Source organism: Leuciscus leuciscus, assembly GCF_965113295.1.
Source record: "Leuciscus leuciscus genome assembly, chromosome: 6".
Taxonomy (NCBI): domain Eukaryota; kingdom Metazoa; phylum Chordata; class Actinopteri; order Cypriniformes; family Leuciscidae; genus Leuciscus; species Leuciscus leuciscus.
Genome location: NC_138730.1, coordinates 26984769 through 27009425, shown reverse-complemented (window position 1 = coordinate 27009425; position 24657 = coordinate 26984769). Strand labels below are relative to the sequence as shown.

Below are 24657 nucleotides of genomic sequence, written 5' to 3'. Positions count from 1 at the left end.
CTATTGGGAAAAAAATAAAATAAATAAAAATACAGTATGTGGTAAGATTAGTTTGAAATAATTGTAAAGCATTATCTATTGTGAAGGGCCATGTCATTATGGTTGTTGTAGCGCTGTGCTGGAATTTAAGGAAGTACCGTATCTATTAATGGGTATAGCTACAGTAACGTCTTCAGCTAGTCAGCATAAGATCCTTTCCATCTAAATTGGTTATTAACCCGTTTAAATAAAAAATAAATAAAAAAAATACAGTATGTGGTAAAATTAGTTTGAAATAGATAAATTATTTGGTGCACCCTAAAAAAAAACTACTAATACATAAATGATTCTTTTAAAGAGAAACTCTCACATTGCAACAGTTGAAGGCGAGCTGAAGGAAGTCAGGGGGACAATCTCCAACCATGTGCTGGAAGGCGTGGTAATCCAGGCCAAAGTTCTGCAAGGAGCACATGAGTGGGTGAATGTCATACTTAGGACAAAGAGGTTTTAATGACTAGCATAAACACGTCATGTAGTAACAAATTTTATCTCCAAAACATTTATTGTAGAGATTTATAACAGTGAATTACTGCTGCTGTGGACTCACTTCAGTGCGGGGCAAGTAGTCGGGATCAGCCTGTATCCTTGCAATGATCTCGCACAAAATAATGCCATATGAAAATACATCAGCCTAGAAATGAATACAGAGAAACGATTGTGTGTCCTGATAGATGCTGGCACGAAACAAGCTTTGTGATAGTTCTGAGTGCCGACGAGAATCTAACCTTCTCGTTATACGGCTCGTCTCTTAACACTTCTGGAGCCATCCAAAATGGGGATCCCACCACAGACAGTTTCTCACCCTCAAAACTGAACACACAGAATAGTGGTCTGGTCAAAATGCTTTCACACATTATATAAATAGACACTTAAGCACTTACAATGACTTTAATGGCACCTGAAAGTTCAGTTGAGAAAGCAATGCTTTGTGCTGGATCGAGAAGGGTACCTAGTTGATCAACAACATGACTACTCAAAAAGCTTTGACTAGTTTCTAATTTTTCAATTCTATGTTTAAAGATTCAATATTTTTAGCGGCAGTGCTTTAAATAGAACTTTAGCTGTCAAAACTGTCTTCCATGTTTATCGAGTAACCCCCCAAAAAAGTGGTCATACTCACTCATGTCATTCCAAACCCATAAGACTTTAGTTCATCTTTCGATGAAATCGAATAAAAGAGGGATTAATTGACTAGTTGTTCAGGCAACCAACCAACTATTCGCTTAAAATTTTTTTTTAAAAATACACTAGTGGTGAGGAGGTCATGGGAAAGAAAGGGTCTTGAACCGCTTTGGTATTATTAGCTCTCTTTAAAGTTGGCTTTGGACGGTATGTTCCTTCCAAATTAGATCCCCTGTCCACATTGCTTGCGTCTCACCATTGCTTCCTTTCAGATTGCCATATTAATCATAGCAAAACAGAAGGATGCCCACTTTACTGTTTTATATGGGGAAAAAGCCATATTAATCATAGCTGCAGCTACTGCTATAATTAGCATACAGGCAGCAGAGTGAAATTATCACGTGTGCATGTTTTACTCATTTTGTAGGTCCCCACGTTGCCTGTTACTCACTCATGACTAGGGATTTTCTCAGCAAGGCCAAAGTCTCCGACGATCGCAGTGTGGCCATTCTCGTCAGACTTGATCAAGCAGTTCTGAGAGAACATCAAAAGGAAAGAAACAGTAACTAGAAGATCATATTACTTCTCCCACTGGATACCTTACACTTGAGATTCAGTTAATTAGAATCACTTAAACAGAAAGTAATGATGTAGCAAGGAAGCCACAGGGGTGATTCCCACAGTGTATAATTATGGGAAGTCCCAGAAGATAACACAACAGCTGGAGGTAGAGACAGCATGTCAGCGCATGCCACCAACAAGAGCATTGTGAATACTAAATTAAAAGCATCTGTTTCAGTGTTGACTGATATAGTCTTCTTGTTTATAAAGTAACAGCATTAAACCCACAGGACAAGTGTACCTTGAGTTCACCCAATAATTGCCTACCATCATGAGGCCAATAAAATTAGGCAATGTAATTACTATTTAAAACATTACACTAACATTCACAAATATTTGAGGTCAGTAAGATTTTTTTTGTAGTCTTATTCAGGAAATATGCATTAAATTTGACAGCAAAGATGCTTATAATTCTATTTCCAATAAATGCTATTCTTTTGAACTTTCTATTCATAAAAGAATCCTGAAAAAAGCAACAATTGTTTTCACACTGAAAATAAATGTTTCTTGAGCAGCAAATCAGCACGTTAGAATGATTTCTGAAGGATCAATGACTGCTAAAAATTCAGCTTAAAGCTACAGTGTAAAAAACACTTTGTTCCTTCAAAATTATGTGTGCTCATTCATATGTAATTACTTCCACCAACTAATCAAGTATTCTCGTAAGCGTAGAATCTGCCATTCAGAATACATACGAGCGAGTCGCTCGAATGGTGGCAGCCATGTTGTGCCTCCATTTTGAAAATACATTAGCCAAAGAGGGACATACCTGGAAATTCAAGCTTCGCCTTTCACGCTTTTACACTCAGTGGCACCGTGACGAATGCGAGGGGGAGATTACTCGCGACTGCCGGCAGATCTCTAACTCTGCTCATGGAGAAAATGATGTAGCCTACGCTGTAAACATTGCCGTACAATATTCAGAATAACGATAGCACTGATACTTTACTAAGATTAGCTTGCATTCGTTTGGGAACCTGATAGCTGATGTTAGCAATGAAATGGTACCAAAATAACGAAAACGTAAAACTATTATTCGTTTTACATACAGGTTATAACCTACATGTTAACGGACTAAATAACTAAATGAAATTTGTAATAGTTTTCTAAAGTAACCTCATCACTTGAAGGAACACTCATGGTCGAAGTCGAACTGGAAGCCATGTTAATCTTGGAATAATATGGCCACCGTAGGAGTTAAAACGCCCTCGGAATGGGAGGGGCTAGAAAGTAATATTCAGTTGATAGTCATATACAATTTCACCGCTAGATGAGAGAAAATCTTACACAGTGTAGCTTTAAAGGAATAACTAAATGAAGCCTTGGTGAGCAAAAGTGACTTTATTGACAAAATCTTACTGACCCCAAACTTTTGCATTGTAGTGTATTTATTGTGATGATTACCTTGGAGGTGAGATCTCTGTGAAAAATGCCCTTGGAGTGTAGGTAACTGAGGCCCATGGCGATCTCTAAGGCCAGCTTGACCCGTGTGGCCCAGCTCAGGTACTTATTGCTGTCCAGCAGCTGCTCCAAGTTTCCACCATTAATGTACTGAGAAAAGAGAAGATACCACATGTTTCCTCTTTGACATCCTCAAATGGCCCATATTGTATTCATGAGGTTACATTAGTTAGAATGATGGGACAACAAAAATGCAATGCACAAGACTTTGAATGTGATATTATTATTATTATTATTATTATTATATGATGATATGTACAACATGGGCAACAATTAAATCAATCAACTTTAATATTTGCATAATTGGGATTATAATCATTTTGATGGTCACAGTAGGCTACTTTGTGTTTACAATACAAAAGTGAATCCTATCAGCTTCCTGTGGGTAAAAGTATTCCATGTCAACTCTCAAGTGGAATGGTTTCCAAGTCACAAAAGCATGCAAATTAGCAGAGCCCAGTAGAAGCCATTTAAGTGCTTCTGTTTCACATAGTGAATTTGCATGAAAGCAACATCTAATAATTAGGCAATTATTCCGCAAGAGACGTATTAACTATTCTTTTGCAGCTGTGAATGTTTTATGTGTGATTAACTTTAAAACAAGTCTTTGAGATATTAGTTAATGTGGTGCACATGCTACTCGCTAGGAGCCTGATGCATTCACCACAGGGCGCTGGTCTCAACTGTGTCCTAATTTTGGGCTGCCTGAAATGATCTGTGCTGACAGATAAAGGGCTCCACATTTAGCTAACAAAATTAGCCATGGATGACTAAACAGAGGAGACCTTAGTATGTGGTCAGTGCGGTGAGATATCAACAGGCAGACAAGATGGCCGAGTAGTAATGACAGAACCTTCCAGTTTCCCATTAAGCTTTGGTCATCAAGAGAAAATGAACTTTTTGGATGTGCTTGTTCTTCAGACTACGTCGGGCATTGAGACCACTTTGTATCGAAAACCTACTGATCGTAACACTATCTTGCACGGACAATCCTATCATCCGGTGTCATTAAAACGTTCGTTACCAATTTCTCAATTTAGTCGGATTCGCCGTATCTGTAGCAGTGATGAAGATTTCCAACAGCAGTCACATATTTTATCAGAGAGATTTAGACATCGATCGTATAAAGAAGAGTGGATTCAGTCTGCAGCGAGTCGTTTTAAAGATGTGTCACAAAAAGAGAGTCTAGTTAAAAAATATAAAAAAATATATAAAAAAACGGAATGTCGTTTCAATTGTTATATGCAATATTCGCCTGTTACTAAGGATGTTAATAATGTTTTATCTAAACACTGGCATATTGTAGAGAGTGATCCTAATCTTAAAAAATGCTTCGATAAACCACCTCGTTTAGTGCATAAAAAAACACCTAACCTTCGAAATATGTTAGTTAGAGCGGATTTGAAACCGGCTCCTCACTTCTTGAATAAAATACCTCATGGTAATTATAAATGTGGTAACTGTCAACAATGTAATTTTACATATAAGACATCAACTTTTACACATCCTCACACGACAAAAATTTTCAAAATTCGAGGCACCATTTCATGTAAGACGGCCAATGTTATTTATATGCTGCGTTGCCCTTGTGGCTTATGTTATATAGGTAAGACTAGTAGACCTTTGAAGAATCGCATTTCTGAACATCGATGTGCAATTAGACACCACGATCCAAAAAGTCCAGTTGCACAGCATTTTGCAGCTTTTAGACATTCAGTCTCTACTCTTCAATACATAGGCATCGAGGTAGTTAAGTATCCACGTCGTGGAGGTGACATTGATAAATTGCTTTTACAGCGTGAGGCTTTTTGGATTTTCACATTAAACACGTTGTCCCCTAGAGGACTTAATGAAGATTTTGATATTCGTCCATTTCTTTGAATTGTTATATATATGTGTGTGTTTCTCTTTTTTTCTTTTTCTTTTTGTATGTAATACATCAAAGGTTTTGGAGTGATTACTTTAATTTAATTATTTTGATGTATTTGTGCAGGTATCAAGAAAAGTGTTTTTTGAAGTGCATATTAATAATGATACTGTTGTATTTCGCATAGTTTTTTAGATATTTTTTTTGTGTATATATATTTTTTTTTCTTTTTTTTTTTTTTCTTGTTTTGTATTGGTTAGTAATATGATGTTTGGACATGTGATCACCTGGAGATATAAAGGGTTGCACATCTGTAGTCAATTTGTCTGATGAAGAGCCTGCATGCTCGAAACGTAACATACGCTATGCGATAGTTGTCTTGAAAATAAATATTTTTGATAATTTTGGAGCTTAGGTGTTGCCGACTTTATATTTTATTCCATTAAGCTTTGGTGCCGTGACCCGGCCAGGTTATCAATAGACCTGCACCTTGGCCCTTGAATAAAATGACCAAATGGGTTATGCTCTCGTAGTTTGAGGACTCATTCAAAGGCAAAAGTAAAATCTTGAGGTACAAGTCACTCTCTAGTCACGCTCTTACAATTTGCTGTATACAGCATAACCTTGAGATCAAGGTTTACAAAAAACACCAGCAAAACATCTAATTATCTGAATTCCCTAGAACTTCAAATTGACAAAATGAGCACTTAGCCCTGTCCCAAATGGCACACTCAGCCCACACAGTCCTCAGATGAGTGAACACTTTTGTACATGGAATGTTGGCAACAAAACATATAAAGGGCATATCAAGCACAATTCGCAGGCAGCAGTAATTTATTCTGCAAGCTAAAGTGTCTGATAATAGGTTACTGAGACAAAGCAAATAGTATTTAGCTGGTGGTGATCTCAACAAGATGCCACTCATGAGACAATCTGGTCTATGTAAAGCATCACAGCTTTTATTAAATTACTAAGACTGGATTCTTTATCTCGTGTGTGTACATGCTTTTAAAGTCCCCCTGTGGTGACAATGTCTATGTGGTGTTTTAAATATGCTTTAAGACATGTACAAATTCAAATGAATAAATTCAAATTCATAAATCAACACCATTGCACAAGTATTTTTTTAAACGGTCTTTGAACCGCAGTTTGAAATCGCTGGTGTTTCTGACGTTACAAATGACCTTGTAACCAATCACGTCAATGAGAGATCGTCAACAAGTGAATCTCTGAGCTGGTGTGAGAGAGTGGAGGCAGGGATCATTTGCATATTAATGGAACCTCGTATATTTAATGAGGCAAGGGTGTAGGGTTACATTCAAGCTATTTTAAGGCATGACGAATTTTTTCAAGGAACAAAAACGTTTAAATATGTCATTTTGGTGATCAAAGATAAAAGTATTGACTGCAGGGGGACTTTAAACTTTTTAAAAACACACACACACATACATAATATATATATATAAAAAATGAATTAATACTTATATTCGGCAAACAAATTTAATTGATCAAATGACAGTAAAGACTTTTTTTTTTTAAATAAGAAATTTGAAACGAACGCTTTTCTTTCCAACTTTTTATTCATCAAAAAATCGTGAAAAAAAATGATCCACATTGATAACAAGAAATGTTTCGAGCACCAAATCAACATAGAATGATTTATGAAGGATCATGTGACACTGAAGACCGGAGTAAAGGCTGCTGAAAATTCTTGAAATTTTAACATTCAAATTTTAAAATTAAATGACCTTTTAAACTATTAAAACAGTTATTTGAAATTGTAATAATATTACACAATATTGTTGCATTTTTTTTTTATCAAATAAATGCAGTTGTGGTGAGCATAAGGAAAATGCATAAATAATGCAACAGTGATATAAGGAGGGAAGTTGTTCGTTGTTTTAGGAACAACATAAATTGACATACAGTCTTGGATATCCTGGGCTAAATATAAAGGCCCACTCTTTAGCTATTTGGGCATGTCTATTTTCGCTCCGTTTACTTCAATCAGCAGACGGTTAGCCAAACCACAACATGTGCAGAACTTGTACTACTTACTGGGAGACGCACTGTATAAAATACAAATAGTAAGTATCTAATACAAATCAGTTTTTTGGGGCTTACGAGACGCTACACTAAGTGTTTGCATGTATGAAGACCTGCACATTTGTACATGGCACACAGTTAGCCAAGCCAAATCACGCCATGCGGCTAGCTGTCCCCATCTAATCCCATTTCTTACTCTTCTTACAGACCTGACCTCATGCCCAACATCTATCCTGAACCCAGGTCAGGAAATCTTTCCTCTGGAAGTGCCCTACTTCTGCTATTTGTTGGCTTCATCTCTCAAAGGGTTAAAACTAATCCTACATCACACCATTTGATCAGTGTTGACTATCCAACGTACTGCCAGACAGATTAAACTGAACAAAAAGGAACCGTCCAGTTTAGGTCTAAAGCTGAGAGGTACTCCAGGTGATTGATGTGCATGCCTAAATAGAGCAAATCCTCTTGGTGAAACTGTAACCTTGAGTGGGTTGGGTGCTGATGCAGGCTACAACAGAGGATGAAAACCTTCCTGCGGGGCTGATTTCAGAACTGTTGAGTGATGAGAGAGCTCATTTAATACACTGTCAAATCACTCAGCATCCTTTAAATGAAGTGTATTTATGGGGGGAAAATGACTGGGGAATCTTAATGGCATGAGCAACATAAGGCCCCAGTGGCTTTGAAAAATAGTATAATCCCTCAGCAGGCCAGTGATTACAACTGCAGTTATACCCCTTTCTGTCAACATGCATGAAAAAAGCAGAGCAAAGGTCACAGGGCTACGGCAAGAACAAGGGATCTGCAATAGATTAGACTATAATGGAAATACTAATGTATCATCATGTCACACACATTATATATCTATCTATCTATCTATCTATCTATCTATCTATCTATCTATCTATCTATCTATCTATCTATCTATCTATCTATCTATCTATCTATCTATCTATCTATCTATCTATCTATCTATCTATCTATCTATATCTATATATATCTATATATATATATAGTATATTGTATGAACTACAGTATAAACAATTTTTGTGCAGTTGCAAAGATTTTACTCATCTTGACTATTCAGTTTTCCTAAAGGTGCAAATCGGTGAGTTGATAGCCAATCGATTCATTTTTATTTAAAAGGCTATTTTTTTTACATTAAAAACTACTTGATGGTGATTGATTCTTTTTGACTTTTTGAAATGCATTTTCATTATTCTTAAAAGACTTCCTCTAATGCAGTGGCTCTCAACCATGTGCTAACTTTTTTTTCTTATGAAGAACCAGGTTTTCCACTGTCTTGGAAAACTTGGATGTACAAGTTAGCCTAATTTCAAAAGTGTGATTTCTCAAACTTTTTATTAATAAATAATTTTCACACAATTATTAATTTATCAATAAAATAACTTATGGGCCTTTTTTATATTGAATACATTTTCCTAGCTATGCAAAGCTCTGAAATAATCAATCAGGTAAAAAAAAAAATCTTTTTTTTTCTTCATCTCGAGACTTCATCTTTTTTCCCCATTCCACAGCCTGCATCTCACGTTTTTCAAAGCAAAAAAACGCTTTCTGTGTGAACCGGCCCATATGCAGTCTTTCGATAGAACATTTGGCTCAATGCCTGCAATTTAATCTTTGTTTTTGTTTTTATAAAAACAAAGCTTTCATTTAACCTTCATAAAAGGCCATTGCTTTGCTTAAAACCCCACTCACACACCAACTAAATCAACTGGTTCAAGTTGGAGGATAATGATTTATGCACATTGCACAAATATGTACCCTTCTTACCTGTGCAATCGATGTTTATCTTCAGCATAGGACTATATTGCACTGCAGCATTCATACAGGCATAAAACACTCACACAGTTTGAGATGGAAAAAATACATCATGCCTTAAGGGACTGCCAGTGGGCTCTCTAATAGAATACTTCCCCTCGGGCCACTGCAAACAAAGAGTAAACTGTTCAATGTCATAGTGAGTCATTTGATTCACAGGGGGAAATGCCACCAATTTAGGAATCAAGGTACACTGCAAACACTTAGGCCGTGTGTCCACCAAAGCGTTTTTAGCCAGCTGAAAACGCCAGGCGCTCTGCTAAAAACGCTCAGCTGTGGGCGCTTGAGAGCGTTTTGGCAGCGCAGCGTTTTTTTTCAGTTGAGACGGTTGAGACCGAGACACTTTGCTTGTTATGATACGGAATATCCGCGAAAGTCTTACTAGTATCTCATTTCACACATATTTTGTTTCTGTGTTGATTCTATATTAAAATGTCAATACAATGTAATGTATTTTCTCTGGCTCTTGATTTTGTTCCGTTATTATGCTTATTGTTGTCATCTGTTGACGTTGTACAAGCAGAATCATGTGGCGGACGCGGTTGGTCGGTGTGGTATTAGTCCCGCCCCTCCTCCACTGTGATTGGACGGTTGGGTAAAAAGTGACGGTGATGAGCGCTGCGTTTTACCAAAAGTTGAACATTCTTCAACTCTCGGCGACCAGTAAAAAACACCGAACGCTCAGCGCTTCGGCGTGAAAAAGACGCTCAGCGCCTCGTTACGCTCATGGCGTTTTAAAAATGCGGCGCTCCCATTGAAAACAATTGAAAAAACACGCCAGCCGCGAGTAAAAACGCTTTGGTGGACACACGGCCTAAAGCCGGATGCACACTGCGATTTTGGCCACGATTTTGCCGTCTGAGACAAATTTTGCAAATCCTAAAAGATTCCTCTGATCCTTGGCTAAAATATGAAGTCATTGATTGTTAGTTTGACATGTTGACCGACAGCCGATTAATGACTGTTGCGATCAAATTTTACCTCAGACGAAATTCTGGCAGTGTCAGAAGATTTGACTCACAGTCCTGCAGTGTGACTTCTACGACGACTGCCAAATTGTCTGCCATTTGTTTTTCAAGACAAGCCATGACCAAAATTAATGTTAGAGATTTCTTTGTAGCCTCCATTTCAATGCCGCATATAATGCAGCTCACTGTCACCGAAAGTGTCATTGATTGATGATGTAAAACACTGGACAAGCTCTTGCGCGCGTGCGTTTTTAACGTCTCTTGACAGACATTAAATGGTTCTAAAAAGAACATTATTTTGTGTATTTGGTTTAATGCAATGTCTTTATGTGGTTTTAGGTAAAAAAAAAGTCATTATTTCACACATACCGTACATTATTGTTGCTCTTCTATGACCCGCCTTTCTGAAATGCGTTGATTTTTACAAAACTCATCGTTCTGAAAAGCGCGGTGTGCTCTGATTGGCCAGCGATCCAGTGCATTGTGATTGGCCCGAATACCTTACGTGTGTGACCGAAATGTCATGCCCCTTACCATATTTGGAACATCAGCTCCCAAAGCAATAATGACAGGTGATAATGTCGGTACTACCTTATCAATTTGAGACCAAATCTGATCCAGAAAATGCAGATGACCAAGCTGATTGATCAACTTTGCCAGGGTGACTGGACCAGAACATGTCAGATTGGTAAGGTTTTATTTAATTGGGGACATAATTACTGATTATAGTATACTGTCTTTTTACGTGTCATGCCGCACTACGGGGGTGAGAACACGTAAACATAAAACCATGTCTGCATTTGTGATCGTAGAAATGACATACAAGCACTACTCTATACTGCTCAAAACTTGCGTTTGAATAGTCAGTAGCAAATTCTTAAAATATGAAAATATACTTACAGGCTGTGTCTGTGAGTCAGAAGTACTAGACTGTACTTGCAAAAATGGAATTGACCCACTTTTTAGAATCAGCCTTTGTGCACAGCCGGCCTTGTACTCTCCCAGGTTCTGATAACAGTCCTCCGAAAAATGCGCAACACAGAGTCGGATATTTTGGTTGTAATGTTCTGGAACAGTGTTGTAAATAAAGCTTAACCACTGTTTTTCTAATTGTGTCCTCTTTTGGAAGGCCAAACAAAGTAGTTTGGCTTTCGCAAGGAAAAACACAGCGTCTCCACAATATGTCGGTGCTGGCAGGAAATATAATACAGCGAGAACAAAAGTTCCCGCCTTCTTTCTTTGTGTATACATTTGGGCTGTGTCATGAAACTCATGTTTGAACGAAGCGTTTTAAGAAGGCGTGACTGAGCCTTAACTTTTACAAAGAATATGTCTTTGCGTTTAAGACTTTGAGCTTTGTAACTCTGCAGATCTTATACATGCACAAACAGCTACATAACACACTAAAGAAAAAGGAAAACAAAATCATATCATATGACCCCTTTAATGACAACTGAGATCTTACAGTGTGACATGGCAACACAGCGATTATCATGTTCGTACAGTCTGACAATAAATAATCGTAAAAGGACCATTATAAATCGCACAGTGTGCACCCGGCTTTAAACCAACTTTTTCCAGTATTATTCAAGAACAAATTCAATACAGCGCTATTGGTACAAAAGGCTGTGTTTTAAACGTTATCTTGTTGCAGTGCCATCAATGTGATAAAGTAGTCTTGTTTTACGTACTGCCCATTAGGCAATATACCAGTAGACACAATTAAAGGCAACAAAGGCACAATTTGTCAACCGGTATTGGATTTTGGACTATCGTCTCCATTACGGTTAAGCTCACATGACGTTGCTGTGCTGCATGGTCACAAAAGCTTATCATTTGAATGTGTTTTTAAGCATTGCGGTTTAAAATCAATTGATTTTAAACCGTTAAAGAGCAATAAGCAGCGAAAGAGAACTGTCTTAGAGACTGTTTCTGAGCGCTGTCTGAGAGACGTGTGCATATGAAGCCACAGTGCAGAGAGCGTGTGAATACCGAACAGAGTTGTTTTTGCCACCGAATTCGGCTTGGATGGGCAAATACACATACTTGTGCGTCAAAATGCCCATCTTTACAAGTGTCCTCATAAACAGTCATTTATGTCTTAAGTGAAAGTAAACAGTTGAGAAAGAAAATACGTGTAATAATATATTGGATCCGTGCATTCACTCGTAAAGTGACGGCAGCCTAATAAACCCGCTGCTGTCTCAATGTTAGTTAAACTGCTCTTGACTGAATCACTTTTGTAACTTAAAAAAAAAAAAGTATATTTAATTTACACAGTGAAGACTATGCAGTGTTTTTTATACATTTGATTACTTCATAAAATGTATGTAGTATTTCTTATTTATAGTGCTTGAAGTTTTTTCAGGTAGGCCCATTTCATTTGTCTGTTCTATTGTACTTTGTTTTCCTATTGCTTGTAATTAGTTTCCTTGTTCTTATTTTCTCACTGACTGTTAACTTATCTTCAGTAAGCTTGTTTTGTTTTACTTGTCTTCAGTAAGCTTGCTTTTTTTTTTACACTTCAGTAAGTTTTTTTACTCAGGCCAGTATTAGTTTGTGATATTGAAACTGATGACAATAATTATTTCAATTGTATAAAAAAAATTTAATTCTAAAAAAAACATACTTAAAGCAAAACTATATAAACTATATTGTGATGTATAGTTATCGTGAAATAAGATGACTCATATCGTGACACAGGATTTTGTTCATATCACCCACCCCTATTGCCCATGATGAAGGGTCAATGGAAGAGATGTGTGGTGAAAGAAAGTGCTGAGTCTGAGCTGATGTCGCTTACCTCTGTGAGAGCATGAAGCTGACCTTCCTGAACACACACCCCCATGAATCTACAACATCACAAAAACAAAAAGAGAGGTTGACGTTAGATGCTCTAAAGCAGTAGAAGTTACAAGTTTGAGGAGATTTTTCAAGGATGCCAAAAAAAACCTCCATATATATTTTTTTTTTTAAATCAATGCACAATGGAATGAGCACTAATTCAGCAATATCATTAGACTAAGCTGTTGTCATCTACGCCAATGCTGACTTTCTCTGAGGCTACTGTTAAATAGACTTATTTATGCTCTACGTTCATTTCTTTTGTCAAAAATGGCTTTTACAAATGACACCTCTCAGACAGGTTTATGGCACTGTACATCAACACTAACTATAAAATGTGAGACAGTCAGACAACATATGTATGAATGTGTCAAAACAGTAATATCTCTGTATGTCTGCCACTTACGCTACCACTCGAAAGTTTGTGGTCAGGACGTTTTTTTTTCCTCGAAAGTAATAAATACTTTTATTCAGCAAGGATGCATCAAATTGCTCAAAAGTGACAGTAAAGAAAGACATTTATAATGCTACAAATCACAACATTTACATTTAATTGTATTTTTAATCAATCAAATGCAGCCTTGGTGAGTATAAAAGACTTCTTTCAAAAACATGAACAAAAATACAGACCAGATAAATGTCTAGTGTGGGACCTACATAATATAGACATGCAGTAGCTTTTCACTAATGTGTTCTCAGCCATGACGCAACGTATCTATGTCTCTGAATGGCCACCTCACACGAGTCATTACACAGGATACAAATTTGTCTGTTTTCAAAGTTATGGCCCCATAAACCCCAGGCCTGGCTTTTATTGCGGGTCTGTGTTGGGATTTCTTCAACAAAGATCCCCTCAGCCTTCTCCTGTCTGCGCTACAGTCCCTCCACCCCCATTCACTAAGACGTAACAATGGTGTGATTGTAAACCACACACAGACCCCCTCTCTCTCTCATCCACCTACAAGCTCACATTCTGCTTTACAAACTAGCCAAGCATTACAAAAAATTCTCTAGGTGGCATTTCGTCATATAAACATAACATAATAAATAAAAAATATAAATAAATGTAACAAATAATTAAACATGAGTAAATAAAACAAATACAAAAAAACCCCCAAAAAATAAACACCACATCTGAACTACTTATATTCTCAGGTCCAATTCCCCATTCATCCTCAGGTGCGGGCTAGCTCAGCAGACAAAACTCACAAGTTCTACTCTGAGCTGATGCGGAGAACCAAGAGGAGGCTTTTTGATCTCAATGAAATCTAAACTCAGGATGTCGTTACACTCCATCTATTTTTAATGAATTTCTGTGGAACGGGGAGGAAGAGGTCATCTCTGCGTTTCCATTACAAAGGAGAGAAAGATTCATATTGAAAGCAACACTCCCACAGTCTCACTATTTAAAGGACGCCATTTATTTTGAGCCACTGGCAGTGCATAAAACGAGGCACACACCTTGTTCAAAGAGTAGGAAACCTAATATATATTAAGCTACATCATATATCTTTATATGAACACTGCAGTCGTGTTTTTCTTTGAAACACGTTACTTCTATTTTCCTGTTTAGTTACAAGCTTGTTAAATTAAGATCAATTCTAAGAAGTTCGTAAGAATGTTCCTGAGTGCAATTCTTGAAAAATTCTTAAATATTTCCTAAGAACAATAAAAAAAAAAAAAATTATGGAAAAATGACAGGCTTTGGTGTTATTTGATATTTGAAGGCGGGTATTGCCGAAGGCTCGCTGACTGAAAAACACCTCAAAGCCTGTCTTTTGTGCTACCTTTACCATAGTTATCATAATAAGCAATCAGACCATTTTTGTGGCGACAGACTTGACAGAAGTTTTTAATGAACAGTGTCAAGTTAAAATAGTTGCAGTGGTCTTTCCCATTCAGCTGCGCTCTGTTTTTTTTGCGCTCTCTTGAGTGAATGCGTCCTGTGTATCTGTGCTGCCTCGCTAGTTCTAGCTAGAGTGAACAATATGTAGCTTGTGTTATGTTGCAATGCTTAATTTGTGGTCTTAAAGGGTTAGCTTACCCAAAAATGAAAATTATCCCATAATTCACTCACCCTCAAGCCATCCCAGGTGTTAATGACTTTCTTCTTTCAGACAAACACAATCGGAGTAATATAAAAAAAAAACCTGGCTCTTCCAAGCTTTATAATGGGAGTGAATGGTACTATGGATTTTGAAGCACAAAAAAGCACATCCATCCATCATAAAGCGCAGAGAATATAGCAAAACAAAACACCGGTCACAAATTAGAGAATTTTTAAAGAGAAATGTCAGATATCGATATAAGAGAAGAGGAGCTTGACTTTGCTGCCCAGCCCTATTTGTTTGAACCGTGAGAGGTGTTACTCTCACCTAAGCTGACGCTACTCCTACATCCTGCGTCATACGTTGGGTCAGAGGTCACTCTTAAGGGCGAACTAGATTCGCGTGAGTGATTATAGTTTATAAAAATGCATAATTGACAATGTGTGACACTGTTTACAAACTGTTTCATTGACGTCTTTCTGCGGTTGAAACACGAGTGATTACATGAGATGGATTTTGGCAAGTTGTACGGTATCTTTTAACAATGTTCATTCATGTTTATTTTGCGTTGTAACTGGTATTAAAGCGGAGGAGATGATCAGTTCACGTGCGCTCCACGCTGCCGCTTCTCTTGAACTGTGGCGCTACAGCGATTTGTCACGCTACACTAAACAGTGCCAAAACGGTTTATTTTTCGTAATAAAATGGACAGAATTGAAAATCTGAGACTTTGTTTCATATCAAAATTAACAAAGCACAAAGCGTATGGTGATATGAGGCATGCTACAATGTTCCATTGATTCTTCAACTGAAAACAGGGTAGACTAATCGGTTCGTAAAAATGAGAATCGATTAAAATCGAGAAATCGATTTTTTTACCCAGCCCTACCAAGTATGGTGGCACATTTTCACAAATCTGTGCTCTGCATTTCACCCATCAAAGTGCACACACACAGCAGTGTATAGAACACACACACACAGTGAACACACACCCGGAGTGGGCAGCCATTTTTGCTGCGGCGCCCAGGGAGCGATTGGGGGTTAGGTGCCGTGCTCAAGGGCACCTCAGTTGTGGGTAATGAGAGTGGAAGAAAGCGTTGTTCATTCACTCCCCCCACAATACATTTCCTGCCTGCCGGTACTGATACTCGAACCCGTGGCCTGTGTGGGTAAAACCCACTGTGACAATGGTGTTAAAATGAAAGTAAAATATGTTGTGTGAAAGCACCTGAGTATGTTGGGGTGGGAGAGTCTGTTCATGAGCTGAACTTCTCGCAGCATGTTGGCACGATTACTGCTTAGCTTGTTCATCTTTAGGGCCATTACCTGGTCCGAAGCTTTGTGACGCACCTAAAACAAAGACAAAGCGAATGAGAAATGTTCTATTAGTCTTACTCTGAATTTGAACTAAGCCATACCGACAAAATTAAATGAGGATGTAAGTTATTATATGCTCTGAATGTTCATCTTAAAGGAATATAAAGAATGCAAAGAATTTTGTTCAGTGCATCTTGGCCCATTGCTTCTCACTGGCTACTATGATTATGGGCATTGGAGAAAGTAATAACCACAACATTAGACCAACAATACCACTTAGATAGGATGTGACATACATTACCATAGAAGATCATTGTTAAAAATCTTTATTACACAACCAATATTCTAGCACGAGGTGAAGAATGGAATAGACAAACACTGACTGCATGAATGACTATTGGCCATGTATGGTTGGGGGTTTCTCAATATTTCTAAAATGTGCTTCTGCATATCCGTTTTCCTAGTTTCCTTTTTGTGCTTTCATCGCACTGACCAATAAAAAGACAAATATCAACCACAGGATATCCTCATTAGTGCAAAAAAAATAAAAATAAATTGTATTTTTTTATATGTCTGTAAAACGCTGACTTCCTCAAAATGCATGCAGAAAGACAAAAACACAGCTGAAGGATTACTCAAAATTAAGTGCTAGGGAACCAAAACATTGAATTCTGTATTAACATAGCAACATTTTATGAGCATGTCCTTTTACTTTAAATGCATGGTGCTGACTGTACTGCAGTCTGTAACCAATCGCACTTCGGGGATCAGCAGCCTGGGAAGAGCCCGTTTCATGTGGCCACCTACAGTGAGAGCCGCCTGTCAGACATGGACCCAGATGCCTTCTCTACGGCACCCAAACTCTCAATCTGTCCTGCTAATATCAAGTCACAGCTTGCTGCCCATCATGCAACAAATCCAGTGTCCTAGGAAAAATTTTCGGTTCCTCAAACGTAGACGGATTAGCAAATTGAGCAATATGACTATTTAGGGATTCTCCATTGCGCTGAGAGATTTTAGGATGTTTGTTTGAGTTTATCATATGGATACACATTGAAACTCATGTTCAAATAAACTGAAATATGCTATTATTGTATTAGCTTTCCAGACAGGTTCTTGGAGACCCCCATCACAGCTGGTAGTTGGCTCAGCGCATTACCCCTGTCTGTGCCACATGCAGACACCCCCTGCCTGCCATCCTAAAGTCATTTACTGTGCTTTAAATCTCAGCCACCTGTGTGGGGAAGGGAGGTAATATTCTTAATGGATATATACAACAAAACACTGACCAGTAATGTCCAGACCTGCAAACTCAGTAGAGGTGAAAAAGGTGACATGTTTACAAACGATATTGTTCTTGTCTGGGGGCATCCTCCCCCAGGAGAAATATTTTGTGATTTTAACATGCAAATGAAGTATTCAGGTTCACTCTGACAAGAAAATAAAGGGAAAAGACAACATTTGCATAAAGTAAAAAAACAACAACAACAAAAACAACAACATTTATTGACACTGGGGCAGGGCATTGAAATTTCACAATTGGAATTGACTTATTGGCCTATCAGGTAAAGTACATGGTTAATTTCGTCAAAGAAAAACAATCTCTCTCAACTACTGCTGTAAACTACACAGGGAAACCCAGTAGGTGCATCATTATAATATCAAAGGTTAAAGTTAATTGATCTGTACTAGGCTACTTACATTTAAATTACACAAGGATGTTTTTATAATAATACATTTTTAATGACAATTATGTTTCTACTCACTTTTTATATAAACTTTTAAATGGTGGCCATCAAAAAGCGCATTATTCAAACACATTGAAGAACATGTAAAATACAATGAATATGCAATAAAGTGAATATATTTAACAAAATGCCCCTTTCTAAGTTAACTTTTCTAGCTGACTTAGGCGTTTTTTTTTACATTTAATGGCTTTTCTGATGTAAATGTGACATTGTTTGCAAGCGGTTTTATTGACGCCTTTCCACGGTTGAAACACTGAGCGTGTGACATGATACAGATTTTGGGAAATTGTACTGTATCTTTCAACAAACCTTCTGATGTTTATTCATGTTTATTTCGTGTTGTAACTAGTTAAGCGGAAGAGATGATCGGTTCACGTGCAATCTGTCCTGACACTAATTATTTTCTATTTCATAAATAAATAGGAAGTTAATATTACAAACTGTTTCTTTGCTTTTTTCATTTTGGATTTATTGTCATTACTGAGCTCACAGTTCACATGTATTGGGTACTTTGTATTGTGTGTGGAATGACCGTGTTCATCCGCCACCACCGAAGACCCAGGAAAAACCCTGCTTTCACTGCTATGACAGAAGTATTGATCTTAGTAATGGGCATCATGATGATGCACTCTTCTCTCAGGGCTTTTCTGACCTCAAAACATCATTGAATTATTCACAGTGAATATAAACCCTCAGAGCTTACCATACCACTGATGCTCAGCATCAAGGGTAGTACTCAATGTAGGTCTTAACAACTAAACAATTATACATTACAAACTCTAATCAACACCCAGATGCTTTTTGTTAACAACAAAAACAAAACAATGGCAATTTTCTGACTTGACAATGTTCACTGTCACGATACTTGCCAATATGTAACCAGTGAGCAATCAGGAGGGGTTAAGAAGAGGCAAAGCTACTTTAGGCAATGTTACTTTATTAAAAAAAAAATAATTATGCAACACTTTAAGCCCAACAGTATTTAAATAGACTTAAAACAGCCAGTTTTACCACACTGAAAGCTAGTCAGAAAACAGAATCATTCTCAATGTTCGACCGCTATGTTTCATCTTCACCGTCACCACAGGGATCAGTACTGTCATCGCTTGATCAGCCCTATACTCTTCATTATTTGCACAAGTTAACTTAGTATTGTAGTCCAATAGGAAGTATTCTATCATCATTACTAAGCTAACAACATTCAATCTTACAAAACAAAAGCTGACATTACAACTTGGATGACAGCTCATCAGCTGAATCACAAGATTAACCTTCTTTTCCTCCTTTAGGGCCTTTTCCACTGAATCTATGTCTATCTTTGAGAAAGGCTACACAACTTTCACCTCCTAATGTGTAAAAACTAGGAGTTATCAAAACACCTGAAAAAACATCTAATAAAACGATTTCATGTTCACTTACGACTATAATTAAGCATGTCAGCATATTCACAGGAAGAAAGAAAGTTGTGCTCTCTTTGTCAACAGAAAAAGTTTTACTCAGCTGTTATTGAGTCAGTATTGTGCACTTCCATAACTATCTGGTTCAGCAGGCAAATCAGACATAAGAAGACTGTAAAGGACTGTTAGGAGGACAGCTGAAAAGTTAATTGGTGTGCAGCTGCCCAACCTTCAGGACTTGTACATCTTCAGAGTGAAGAAACGGACAGGTAACATCATCAGAGACCTCTCTCACCCAGGCCACAACCTGTGCTTCTCCCCTCAGGCAGATCTCTGTGCACTAGAACATCCAGGCATAACAACAGTTTTTTCCCCAACGCTATCTCCAGCTTAAACAATTAACACAGCAATTACTACCTTTCTATATAATTCATACCTCAGTACTTGAGAGAGTGTGAAAATAATTAGATATTATGTAAATTCATACATACAGCTGTATATACACTACATAATGCACAAATCTATACATAAGTCTTCTGTTCAGAAATATACCATTTTATTATTATTTTTTTTTCTTAGTCTTATTTAAATGTAATGTTCTTCCTATTTGTGTCATATGTATGCATGCATGCATGTACCAAGAGCTTCAGAGAAGAAAAAAATTAAATAAAATCCTGAAGTGTTTGCGCAATAAAGCTCATTCTGATTCCGATTCAGAACTCAACTCTGCAAGTGGACTTTGGTAAGGGCAAGTGACTAAGAACTGAAATCGAAATAACTTATTTGTCATCAGACAACCATCTCACCTTGTAGACCTCTGAAAAAAACCCAGAGCCAATCCACTCGCAGATGAAGTCATCGAGTCGGGTCAGGCAAGAAAAGGCACTGATGAGGGCCCGGTAAGAAGAGGGACACACCCTGTCCAGCGGTGCTAGACCGGTTTCTGCTCCTCCTCCTCCACAATCCAGGTCCTCCGGCCGATCTGGCCGTGTGGGAAACCCAGCAATGGAGTTCCGTTTGCTCCGCTCCATTGCTGCTGGTGCAAAAATGTATCTGGTAGATTATCAATCACCGGTTCACATTTTTGATGGTCCTTTCCAGACCTACAGAGGAATAAACAGATACGTAAAATATTGTTAATAACAGCACGTTGGCTATGTCCCATTATATTACCCATTCTTATTACAACCGAATATGTTTTGTTTACTCAAATATAAGAAATCTGTAGTGAAGGAAACCAGAAACCCAACATGAGCAGTAGACTGAAGAGTAGATTATGAAAAAGCTTGATCTTGATCTGCATTACACAAATATTCTTTCTCTATTTGAAATACAAAATGAAACAGAAGATATTTTCTTCTGTGTTGTGATGTACATTGGAGTAAAACAGATTATTGAAAATGTAGGATGGAAACTTAGTTTATTCCATCAGTTGTTGATTGAATGGAGGCAGATCTGAATGTGAATTTGCAGTAGATCGTAAGAAAATTAGTTTTTAAGTGGACTAAAAGATTGGATAATACGTAACAGAGAAATCAGTAATTTCCCTGGAAGATCGATTTAGGACATTTTTTATTTAAAAATATGAGTTTTTTCCGGGATGTGTCCGTTGCTGGAGCGGCTGAGAAGGGTCCGCTGTCATTATACTGTACGAGAGCAGCCTCTAGAGGCGAAATAAAAACCATCACTGATGCCTCGTGGAGTTTGTTTTGACACGCGAGGCTGCACTGCATAGAGTGGGACACCAGATGTGGATTTAAAAGGGACAATGAAACAGTATGTATACAGTACATGTTTTCATATCATTATAAAGTAAGTAATTTGTTGAATAGATGCTACATTAGCGTAGCCTGACGTCGTCATACTCAGATTCTAGTTAGAATATGAGTCTGATACTGCTCCATTGGGCTGTGATTATGGGACGTGTTTCAACCGAACCAGGAAAGAAAATGCCTCTGCACTCAATTGGATAGACCTACAACCAATCAGAGCAACGGAGTAAGTGACGCATGTTCTTCATTCATCTTTCCGATCGACAAATGATCGCGGTTCTCTGTTCCTCTTTTAAAATTAATGCGCTGTAGATATCTTCTATAACAGACGCAACGGGATGAATCTACACACCTCAATTCTCCAGCGGCAGTCATCTTTGTTGTAAACAAATTCAACCCAAGCGCTCTTTGGTGACGTGGATGATTACGTTACTGTTGATCATCTGTCCATCATCTTATAAAGCCCACCCTGAACATTTGATTGGTTCGAACAGCTCTGGTTCGAGCATAGTTGCTCCACCGATCAAGTCCAGACCGAACTTCCCGACCTCAAATGTTGTGGGCGGTGCTAAGTTCGGCTGGCATCCAGGCTAACATTAGTGGAGAACAGCAGTATATTTGCCATGGAGGCTGAGAGGATGCTAACATTAGTAGTACCTCAAACTAGTATGTAACAAAAACAAATGCAAGTCCGACCCAAATGTTTAATGTTACGATTGTTACCATATATTTGTAAGTAGCCGGTTTGCAAACAAACTTGAAATTGCATACCCCTACTGGACCTACTGGACGACACCTAAAATAATGCAAAATAAAGTATCGGGCTTAGGACAGCTGTACCAACCAGTTAAAAAAAAAAAAACCTTAATCAGCCCTCATACCGACCCTTGAGGAACATCCCTATCAGCAAAGTAGTAAGAACTGTTTTGCACAATTATCTAAGATAATTGTAATACACGTGGAAAATACCATAGGGTAGTAAACACACCTGGTGAACAATAAAGTAATAACTTTGCATCTTTCAAATTAAAGGGTGCACAGCAGACAGATCCCAGTGCAGATAAAGTGCAGAGTGGCTTACATTTTCAATTTCTTACACTATCCAAACAAACAATATCCAGTCACTGGAATGAAAATGAATCACCTAGACTAAATTCTCTGTAAAAGAACACAGAATCAAACCATTCACACTCATTTCCCCTCATTCATCACAAAAAAGAAAAGAAAAAGACATATAACAGAGGACGGATATGGAATAAACTGTCCCTGCAACGTTCAAGTTATAAGCTTGGGAATGAAATAGGGAAATAAATAAATAAATAAATAAATAAATAATACAAAACTCTGCCAGGATCTAAACACTGGCTTCCCACTCTCACAGTCGAGTGCCACACCCCAGTAAAAAGCCACTTTAAAAGGACCAAAACATTTACGCAGGCCCTAGGCTGCTCAACAGCTGGCTCTACTCACTACATTGTGATAAATCAACTCAGTCCATTTCTGTAGATTCCTCCTGTGATCTTCAAATGAAGGAGCCAATCATATGGCTGACCTTCAATAATAATAAAGGTGGGCTGTCCCTCTGTTTTTTGTTTCCATAAACATTCACTTAATTATGTGATTAACTGTAAAAGCAACCAAAACTACAGTGTGTTCAGAGCTGGAGTATGTAAGAAGGACTGGACCACTAAAGACAAGCCCTAAAACAGCTGTTTTCATCATGATTCCAGTGGCAACTTTCCACAGAGCTCATTTCAAACTTGACCTTCAGTTGGGAAAGCCTTAAGGGAAGCAAACACTCAATGTTCAACTTACTGCATGATTTGACCTATATACCAATCTCTTATTTCCACAAATAACCCTCTCAGCCTGGAAATAAGCATGTCACAGGGTCAAAAATTATGCACTAGGCTACTACAAAGGGGTTCCACCAAAACAACAACAATGACAGTAAGCTAAATAAACGTTGCACAACAAGACCTCAATTTGATCTAGCACTACTCTAGTATCTGACTCGTGATCTCTAGCAGCCAAAAAGACACAAATTCCAAAAGAGGTTGTAATGCCTTCACAATCTACAGGTTCCAGGTATTTTAAATGACATGATTAGACAGATCGACCTCGCTGATGGCGTGAACAACAGCATGTCTGAGCTTCCAAAGATTAGAAATAAGAAATTAGAAGGACTTGACCATCTTGTACAGACATTTTTCAGCTCATACCACACATTTTGAGCATGCATTTGACATACCTAACCACTGTTGAAAACAGTAAGGAGGTGTTTTTCACGAATCATCTTAACACCTCAAAATCTTCTCAAGATGTTGCTAAGAAGTGCTTAGACGTAAATAGGCCTATTAACGAGCATACTTAAGACACTTTACAGGTCTAAACACATAATTCACTTCACAGGGTCAATATATAAAATTACATTAACGATTTATTAACAATTGAACGATTTTGTTGAATTATTACAAACCATCCCCATCATTTAATAAATAAAAACACATAGCCTACGTTAAGGAAACTATGGCAACGTTTCCTAGCAATCAGGGTGAATTTGCAAACTGCTTTACACACTAATTGCGCGTGGGTAGTTACTAGGGAAGCAGAAGAAAACGGACGCAAAAACAACTCGGAAGTGCAAGTGTTGCAATCCGAGATCGCATAATTGATGCTGAGCTGCTGACCGAAAGTGAACTCGGTTTCTGCAAAACAATAAGCACCAGAATACCGCTGAGAATAGTGATCAGGTGCAACTGCATTGCTGTCATTAAACTGTTACATGTGGACACCAAAGCGCTTTTTAATTGTTTACTGATACACGCGCGTGGGTATCACGATCAACGTACTTTAAAACCAAGAGGAAATATAGTACACAAAGTTAATTGTCTTACCTGGTCATCAGGCTTGAAAGTGAAGCAAAGATATTCTGGCGGTCGAAAGGCCTTCACTTAACGTTAGTCCCATTGCATTTTGCAATAGCAAACAAGGGCCATACACTACAATCCATTAACATGGAGATATAATTCACTGTTTTGACCAAGCGTCGGCTAGGCTATATTAAGAATTAAACAAGACAAGCTCTGTGTGAGCGTCTTAAAACTTAATTTACCGCAACTATAATAAACTTTCCTACAGAAACACAATTTTCAACGTGCACAAGTAGATAGCTGCGTATGTTTCGTCGTTCTGTCCACAAACATGAAGCGGTCAAGAGAAAATAAATAAAGTGCGAGCTCTTTCTATGGAGTCCTTCTTTCAATATCCTGTCAGGCTCTTCAAATCGGTTTCTATATTCCTAACTAATTTAACAAGCAGTGAATCGCCAAATACGTAATTCCACGTAGGGTGAGTTAAAATACAATGAAGTATATTCAAGAGACAGCCACTTCCATAACAGTTGCCTCTCCCCACGGACCAAACTTACGTTTTCATTTGATGGAGATGGACGTCAACGTCGGCCATAGAGATACAAGAGACTTCTTAAACGGTATTATTTTGAACCAATCACTGGGAGGCAGATACCACTGTGGGCGGGTATTTCGATTGATTGACTCGTCTT

General features: G+C 37.9%; 1 protein-coding gene across 2 annotated transcripts in view; it reads right to left on the bottom strand.

Annotated features, from left to right (window-relative positions):
- Window positions 1–24578, bottom strand: part of tesk2 (testis associated actin remodelling kinase 2) — a 29454-nt gene extending 4876 nt beyond the window's left edge. Inside the window, exons 1-9 of one of the 2 annotated variants that reach the window (XM_082173872.1) lie at window positions 24523–24578; window positions 20127–20423; window positions 16087–16208; window positions 12770–12818; window positions 3187–3333; window positions 1613–1695; window positions 765–849; window positions 587–670; window positions 350–436 (exon numbers count right to left, since the gene is read on the bottom strand). In XM_082173872.1, coding sequence (XP_082029998.1) covers window positions 350–436; window positions 587–670; window positions 765–849; window positions 1613–1695; window positions 3187–3333; window positions 12770–12818; window positions 16087–16208; window positions 20127–20351 — 882 coding nt within the window. In that variant the 5' untranslated portion in view covers window positions 20352–20423; window positions 24523–24578. The other variant, XM_082173871.1, reaches the window with a different exon arrangement.
- Between the last annotated feature and the right edge of the window lie 79 nt (window positions 24579–24657).